The following is a 10000-nucleotide window of genomic DNA, read 5'->3' as shown; positions in this document are numbered from 1 at the left end:
TAATCGTAACTCGAATATAGCCTAGCCTACACTAGGGTAATCAGTACCATGTATACATATATGGTAGCCTAGCCTACACTACACATACTACTCTATACATATGCAGTATAGTAATTATTAATGTCAGCTAATTGTGCATGTTCAATGCAGATTGACTTATGATAATTCAGTATAAAGAGAAATTGAATAAATCTAACCAGAGTTAGGATAGCGTACAGTATGGTAATCGTATACGTAAACAGTAGCTAGCCTACAGTATATTCTATACGTATATGGTAGAGTAGTAATTATTAATACAAGTTAATTCTGCAGATTCAATGCAGATTGAATTATGATAATTCAGTATAAAAAGAAATTGAATAACAAGAAAAAGAATCAGACTGTACTGTAAGGGGTACTCACCAAGATTTGGTCCGTCGTCGGCACACGTGATTCACGTGAACAGTGTCAGGCTGCTCATGGCTACGGATAACTAAAAATCGGAAGAGGAAGAGGATGATAAAGCTTCAGGATCATCAACTCACTCCTCTTCAGATAGTATTTCTTCTTCTGTTAGTTCAGGTGTTTCAAAATTAAGAGATGAAGGGGATTGAGGCTCAAATGTCGAGGTAGGGGTGCGGGTGGGGGTAGGGGAGGCGGGAAGGCGATGCCACTGGAGTTGTTCTCTTAAAGAAGTGTTCCATCGTCAGTTGCATAGTGCGTTTTTTTCGTTCTTCACAAATGACTTGGTAACATGCAACAGCGTCTTGATGTGCTCTTTTAAATTTAGCAAACCGTTCCATGTTCCCATCCATTTCACTCAAAAGTTTCAGTCCATGTTCAAATGAGGCAAAAACCTCTGCTAGTGCTTTTGTCGTAAACTTTCACTCTGGCTCTTCTTCAATTTCTTCTTCCTCGTCTGCTCTTTTCCTCTCTTCTGCAAGCGCAATTAAATCTGTCGTTAGCTCTACATCTTGCACGTCTTCCTCATCAATTTCTAGATCTAAACTTCTCCCAAGTGTCACAATCTTTTTATTAATTTCCACAACTTCTTTATCTTTATTGAAACCTTTAAATGAGTTCACATACTGTACACTTGCAGCAGATTTTTCCAAAGCCCATTCATACATTCTTTCTTTACCTCCTTCCACGCCTTTCCAATGTTCATAATGGAGTTCAGAACATTGAATTCCTTCCAGAAAGTCCTGAGATCTTTCTCCTCATTATCCGTAGCCTGAACAGCCTGAGCAAACGTGTTCCGAAGATAATAGGCCTTGAACGTAGCGACAGCGACCTGATCCATGGGTTGTATGAGAGAAGTTGTGTTTGGTGGCAGAAACACAACTTTTACGTTCTCGTTAAAATCTCCGATGTTCTGAGGGTGGGTGGGAGCGTTGTCTAGAATCAGCAGAATTTTGAAGGGGATTTTGTTTTCCCTACAATAATCTTTCACTTCTGGAATAAAGCATCGCACGAACCAGTCTTCGAACAGCATTGCAGTCATCCATGCTTTCTTATTATGATGGTAATGCACAGGAAGCATATGCTTGTCGATTCTCTTTAATGCCCTTGGATTTTCGGAGTGATAAACCATGAGTGGCTTAAGTTTATACCCAGCCACATTTCCCCCAAGCAGAAAAGTCAGTCTATATTTGTATGCCTTAAACCCAGGCATCATTGTTGCTTCTTTATGGATGTAGGACTGTTGAGGCATACGCTTCCAATACAGTCCTGTTTCGTTAACATTTAAGATCTGCTCCGGCAAGTACCCTTCATCAATGACGATCTTTTGCAGAATATCCTTGAATTTAGCGGCTCCTTTGGCGTCAGCGCTTGCTGCTTCACCGCTAATTTTCACACTATGAAAATTATGACAGTTCTTGAAGCGATGAAACCATCCAGCACTTGCTACAAAACTTTTGTTGTGGTTATCATCATAGTTTTTCTTCAGTTCATCGAAAAGCATGTGAGCCTTTGTTTGGATGGTTAAGAGACTGAGTGGCATACGCTTCTGTATCTGGTCTTCCATCCACGTGACCAGTAACTGCTCCATTTCTTCCAAAGGTCCTATCCTCTTCTTTGATATAAGTGTCGAACGAACTGAAGCAGATGCCCTTATAGCGTTCATTATCTGTTTCTCATCTTTAAGGATGGTGGATACCGTCGACTGAGATAGATGCTCGTCACGTGCGATTACCATAACTGGCTTTCCATTTTCTGCTCCAGAGTGATAGACTGCCTCTTCTTTTTCGTACTACCAGCATGAGACACACTTGGGTGTTTGGCAGACATAGTGATACAAATTTGAGTTTTAGAGTTTGGTGTATTTATAAAAGCACAAAAAATCGCAAACGAACACTGACCTATTTTAACTTCCGGCACAACGAGAGCAAGCAAGGTCGACTCATTGAATTAATGTACCTATTCCAGCCTCTCGGCCGAACGTATCATACACCATACGCTGCCTAATTGTACGTTGTTGCCTGTGCCAGTCACCATAAAAATTTAAAAATATGTATTTTCAAAATATTGTCGTATCGATATTAATTGCTAACCCCCATCGTAAGAGCGAATTATCGTAAGTCGAATCATCGTAACTCGAGCACTACCTGTATAAATATATATATATATATATATATATATATATATATATATATATATATATATATATATATATATATATATATATATATATATATATATATATATATATATATATATATATATATATATATATATATATATATATATATATATATATATATATATATATATATATATATATATATATATATATATATATATATATATATATATATATATATATATATATATATATATATATATATATATATATATATATATATATATATATATATATATATATATATATATATATATATATATATATATATATATATATATATATATATATATATATATATATATATATATATATATATATATATATATATATATATATATATATATATATATATATATATATATATATATATATATATATATATATATATATATATATATATATATATATATATATATATATATATATATATATATATATATATATGTATATATAATGTATATATATATATATATATATATATATATATGTATATGTGTATATAGGTGTATATGTGTGTATGTATATATTATATAATTTATGTGTATATAATTTAGAAATAGAAGAAGAGTTATTGTAAGTAAAAAGATGGATTGTTTCCCCATTTGATGGTATGATTTTATGAATAGAATAAAGGGTGATATGAGGGAGAAATAAAAGTGTATAAGGAGAAATATTATGAGTAACCAGAGAGAAAGGCTTGGCCAGTGCTTGATGGATAGCATTAAAGAGGTACTGGAAAGGAAGGATATTAAAATCTATCTATTCATGCATAAATAACTTTTCTGGATTAAGTCCACCATCCTTTATCTAATATATAAGAATGGATGTAAGTATGTATGCATGTGTGTGTGTGTTCCACATACACTCTGAAATGAACTGAGCAATTTCAACCAAACTTAGTATACATATGACTTACCATTTGGGAAATAACACTATGCTGGTAAGACATCAACAGCACCAATGGGGGCAGGTGTGGGAAGGGGTGAAATGTAAAAATTACAGAAAATGACAGATAGTAGTGTCTAATCCATAGTTTTCGAGGTAGTTGAGATGAATAGTGACCCACCCAATGCCCTTCAAGTCCAAGTTCAGCCTAGGAAGGGGTAATGTGTAAAAATAACCGAAAACGACAGATATTAGTGTCTAATCCACAGTTTTTGAGGTCGCTAAGAAGAATATTGAAATTCACGGTGCCCTTTAAGTCCAAGTTCAGTCCCAATAGGAAGGGGGTAGGAAGGGGTGGGAAGGTGGTGAAGTGTAAAAATAACCAAAAACTACAGATATTTAGTGTCTAATCCATAGTTTTTGAGGTTGCTGAGATAAACAGTGAAACTCCCGATGCCCTTCAAGTCCAAGTTCAGCCACGATAGGAAGTGGGGTGAGCAGGGGTGAAAAATAAAATGCCAAAAATGACAAATATTAGACTAATCAATAGTTTTCGAGATGCTGGGATGAATAGAGACAGTCCTGATGCCATTTAAGTCCAAGCTCAGCCCCAGTAGGAATTTGGGATGAGAAGTGGTGAAATATAAAATATCAAAAATGCTGGGCAACGTAACTGAACCAACTATCTTAACAAGAATTGGGGGAGAGAGAGAGAGAGAGAGAGAGAGAGAGAGAGAGAGAGAGAGAGAGAGAGAGAGAGAGAGAGAGAGAGAGAGAGAGAGAGTTTATAGTTGTTGTTGTTCAGAGATTTCCCAGGTAGTGCCTGGTTGGTCAGCTAGTGTGTATATATATATATATATATATATATATATATATATATATATATATATATATATATATATATATATATATATATATATATATATATATATATATATATATATATATGTATATATATATATATATATATATATATATATATATATATATATATATATATATATATATATATATATATATATATATATATATATATATATATATATATATTATATATATATATATATATATATATATATATATATATATATATATATATATATATATATATATATATATATATATATATATATATATACATATATATGTTATATATGTATGTATCTATATATACATACCTATATAAATTATGTAGTCGACGAATGGTTAAGTCCAGATAAAAAGATGGATTGTTTGACTATGTTTTGATCTTATTAAAGAATCAATGGTGATAGGTGAGAGAGATAAAATTTTATGAAATGAAATATGATGAGAAAGAGGTGCTGGAAAGTAAGGGCATTTAAAACCCATAAGGTGGGAGCGCGAGTAAGATAGGTGTGGACACCGCAGTGTGCAGGGGGGGAGTTTCACACCCTCCCGATATGCAATCTGCGAAGGTCTGTGCAGGTGTGTCGTAAAAGTGGTTAACTTAGGCAAGATACGGTACCTGCATATCGAGTTCAGTCACTAATAAGCAGTTAGAACCTGAATGTGGCAGTGACTAAAGTTGAATTTTTTCTGTAGCCAATCTCTGTTAAAATATTACACGGATATCCTACTTTTACTTCTTCGGTAAGTGTACATAAAGTTTCACTTGGTGAAACATTTAGAAGAGAGAAAGAATCTTATGAGTATCTTTTGGGGTGTTGGGATTACCTCTTCCAGGCCTTCTCATTTTGATGGTATAACTTTGGACGAAGCACTGAACACTCGTGTCTAATTCTTATTTCTTGTTTCTTTTTCTATTTTCTCCAACCTAGTGACGACTCACAACAGTTTTGTATCAACTATGTACTTAATTCACTGCTATATAAATTAGAGTGAACAAAATGGTTTTCCAGATGAAAAAAAGAATTGTCACTATGTTTCGTGCAGTTAAAAATCAATCGTCTAGTAATGAGAAGATAAAATTTACCGCAAAATGAAATATGATGAGAAAGCGAGATTGATTTGCAAACAGAATGTCCCTAAAATTCGAAAGAAATTTACTGTTTATAAATAATTTAGATTTTTATTACGTAGAATCACATCATCCTAGAACTACATTTTAGAACCATTTTACTGTTCTGTTATTTTTCTAAATTCACGTAAGATATGCTGAACAAAATATCAGTTCCATTAAGGTTTTAATAAATATCAATGAATTATTCTGATTCAATAAAAAAGAAGTTTTCTAATTTGTTACTTTTACTTTATCGGTAAAGAATAGGAAGTTTCAGTGAAGAAACAGAGCTTAAGATAAGAAAGAGGTTTACAACTTTATTATTCTGAAAATAACGTCTTCCAAATTCAGTATTCCATTTTTGATTTTTATTTTTGGATCAACGAACAAAAATATGTCTAAAACTTACAACTTGTTTCTTTTCAAGGTTTAATAAGCTAGTGACAAGTAACAACAGTTTATGATATCAACTAGTATTAATCAGTTCGTTGTAAATAGAAACTAATGAATTTTGTTGTAGAATGGAACAGAAATATTTCTATTTCTCAGTATATTGTTTAGAAAACAGTTCAACAAACAGACGTACAGAAAGAAGTCTTTTAATTTAAACTGAATTAAATATTCGGTAAAATATTTATATTATATATAATTTAGATTTTTATTAAGTGAATCACATCATGGGAAGAACTACATTTTATAACCATTTTACTGTTCTGTTATTTTTCTAAATTCATAGATATGCTGAATAAAATATCAGTTCCATATATAGGTTTTAATAAATATCAATGATATTATTCTGATTCAATAAAAATAGTTTTCTAATTTTGTTGCCACTTTATACTAAAGAATAGGGAAGCAGTCGAAGAAAGCAGAGCTTATGATAAGAGCAGAGGTTTACAACTTATTATTCTCGAAAATAACGTCCTCAAATTCAGTATTCCAAGACTTCTTTTTATTTTTTATCAACGAACAAAAATATGCTAAACTGGACAACAGAGTACAGCTCCTTTCAAGGTAATAAGCTTAACAAGTAACATATTTTATGATATAAAGAAGATTCAATAAGTTCGTTGTGCTCAGAAACTAATTTGTTGTAGAATGGAACAGAAATATTTCTATTTCTCAGTATATTGTTTAGAAAACAGTTAGGTGAAACAGACGTAACAGAAGTCTTTTAATTTGCTGATTAAATATGCGGTAAAATATTTGGATATAAAAGTATGAATATCGATGCAAATAAGTGAACTGGACAACGTAGGAATAATAATCTGTATAACATATTTGAGTGTATGTGTATATATATATATATATATATATATATATATATATATATATATATATATATATATATATATATATATATATATATATATATATATATATATATATACATATATATATATATATATATATATATATATATATATATATATATATATATATATATATATATATATATATATATATATATATATATATATATATATATATATATATATATATATATATATATATATATATATATATATATATATATATATATATATATATATATATATATATATATATATATATTGTCAGAGATATACATCCCTCCCTCCTGTAGATTTCCGTGCATTGTTCAATTTTGAAATAATCCGCTATTCATTTGACTGTCGGGCTGGGAAAATTGGCGGGCAACGGACGGAAACAAGCATAGTTTGAACTAGATCAGGGCTGTTAGTACCAGTGTGTAGCGGAGGGGGGGAACACCCCCTTATCGCCTGATCCTGGGAAACAATAGGCACTCCCTTTTTCACCCCCATCACACGATGGGGAAGCATTTAGGTATGGGGAAGGTCAAACAGACCTATTAAAACTAGGGGCCAGGTAGGATTTTAATCTTAAAGCACCTAATTCTAAGTATGCTTTTCCTCTGCCCTCTTTGCTGGTTCTCTCGACATATTTGCAGGGATGTCGGACTAACACTGAGGCCCCAGAAGATGCAGCTGGCTTTGGGAAGACAGAAGCTTTCTCATCTCAGAACTGGGCGGATCTATCGCCCCCTATTCTCCGTTTACGCTGGTTGAACTACCATCGACGGACAGCTGAGATGACTGTTGGCGCCACAATTATCAGACAAGGTTTGTCCATCGCAAATAGTCAGTAAACTAGCCCTTCCCCCTTTTACCTAAACTCCTTAAAATTTAATTTCTTTAAACTGTAACTCCTTCCTCCACAAAGCAATCCTCCTTTTTAAGAGTCCTGCTTGCCTCCCATATCTCGCCATTAATGTGCCTTGAATTTAAGTAAAGATCCCATGCTAAGTATCAATTATCCCTCCCCAAGGGCAATTTCAGGGCAATTTAGGCTAGGAAATACAAGTGTTAATTTTCTCTTGGTGCGAGTGCATGTGCTTGTGTTTCCATACTGTGCTTACGTGATTTCATCATAATTATCTGCTGGGCTACGTAGTGGTTAATATTTAATTGTGTAATGTATCCCCCATTTATAAGGGGGTTTCCTTTTCCTTCTGTGTGCCTCCATTGTTAATCTCGGGACCTCTCTTTCAGGAGAGACAAGCTGGCCCGATCGCACTCCATGCCCCCATTATCTAGCCTGCCAACCCAAAATCCTGAATATTCCTGGTCGCAGTCGATATCAAGTCCGTTGTGGCCCGAAAATGTTTATATGAATTATTCTCCCATCTTGGAGTTCCATCATTTGCATTATCTGAGACTATTTCGTGTAATCGGGGCATGACTAACTCTTGTTATTATCATTGGACTGATTGTATTGCACATTGGTCCCCTTATTAATCAGCTTGCTTGTTGCCAATCATTGCATTATTGTTCCATGTGTCCGATTAATGAGTCTGCCCATCAGTTATCATGTTGTATTGTTTGTCTCTGTTTCATTGCTAAAGTCTCTGTAAATAAACCCCTGTAAATTTGTAAAAGAATTCTAATTCCAAATGGCAACCTTTCTCATTCAATTGTAAATCCAGGAAAATCTAAGGTAAGTTTTCAAATAACTTTTTCCTTTGCTCATAAGCTGGGCTTTCTTGGTTTCGTGGCAGCATCAATATAAACCTTGTTTCAATCTCTCCCCAACCAAAACGTCCAGTTTATGACAATATATATATAATATATATATATATATATATATATATATATATATATATATATATATATATATATATATATATATATATATATATATATATATATATATATATATTTAGTCATTAATGAAAGATTCAATATATGTACTGAAGAAACAGAAGTGGAAAACTCATTTAGAGCCACCCTTTTAATTATTCACCTTACTTTCTACGTCAGTGGAGCTAACTCTTAGAAAACAATTGTTAGTACTTTTTGCGGGCAAAAAGTGCTTATTGAAACGAACGCGCAAAGCAATGGCATATTTATTTTAATCACAATCTCATACTCTCTTATGTGAGATTTAATCTTGGCTTCATTGCGTGAGGGAAAAAAAAAGTCTTTGAAAAAAGAATCGATAGCCATGAATAAGAAAACAGAAACATCACCAGATATTCGTTTCCAGCTTAATCTTCTACCAAGATTAACAAGCATGAATATTCTTCGTTGTTTTCCAGGGAGATTTTAATTAAGTGTATGTTATTCTTTAATAAGTTAGAAGTTTTGTTTTAGGCTCAAGGAATAACCATTTTATGAAACACAATCCATGTGTAAACCTTTCACTGCAATGAATTTATTTTGTGCATGTATCCGAGAGGAGGCAACACTTACTGATGAAATTAATTCTCATGCTTTTAGAACACACACACACACACACACACACACACACACACACACACACACACACACACACACACACACACACACACATACACATATATATACATATATATATATATATATATATATATATATATATATATATATATATATATATATATATATATATATATATATATATATATATATATATATGTATATTTGTCATGAACCCATATTGAGTTAATCAGGTTCTTTTAAACAAAAATACCGGGACTGGAATGACTGGCAGAAATTGAAGCAGACAAAGGAGGAAGGAGCAAACTAAAACCAAAGTGGTAACCTTAATACTAATTTATTTACCAAATTCAAACGTTTATACAATTGTACAAATGAGTCAGACTCATTAATATTTACACAAATGAGTCAGTAGCAAAAACAATCAAACAAAATTGTTCAATAAACTATCTAATCCACAAATGTAAATATAAAGTCATAAACATTAAAAAGTTATTAACACTGTTAAACAGGAGTTGGAAAAATATGTCAAATATGACCTCAGAGCACAAATCTGAAATTTACAGATGAAAGAAATGACCCATCAAAACTATAAAACATTCATAAACATTTTTGTTAAACAGGAGCCGGGTAAAATACGTCAAATATGGCCTCAGAGCACAAATCTGAAATTTACAGATGAAAAAATGACCTGTCAAAGATAATCTTTACATAACGAACAAATACAAGTATCTGAAAACTTTATCGCAA

At 32.1% G+C, this 10000-nt stretch overlaps 1 protein-coding gene across 1 annotated transcript in view; it reads right to left on the bottom strand.

Annotated features, from left to right (window-relative positions):
• Positions 1–10000, bottom strand: part of LOC136828993 (tigger transposable element-derived protein 1-like) — a 12640-nt gene that overhangs the window by 2173 nt on the left and 467 nt on the right. The window contains exon 2 of the mRNA XM_067087388.1: positions 1069–2233. Coding sequence (XP_066943489.1) covers positions 1069–2233 — 1165 coding nt within the window. The remainder of the gene's footprint in view (positions 1–1068; positions 2234–10000) is intronic.

Source organism: Macrobrachium rosenbergii, chromosome 43 (assembly GCF_040412425.1).
Source record: "Macrobrachium rosenbergii isolate ZJJX-2024 chromosome 43, ASM4041242v1, whole genome shotgun sequence".
In the NCBI taxonomy this organism is placed as follows: domain Eukaryota; kingdom Metazoa; phylum Arthropoda; class Malacostraca; order Decapoda; family Palaemonidae; genus Macrobrachium; species Macrobrachium rosenbergii.
The sequence above is the reverse complement of the archived record's forward strand: the minus strand, read 5'-3'. Positions and strand labels throughout refer to the sequence as shown.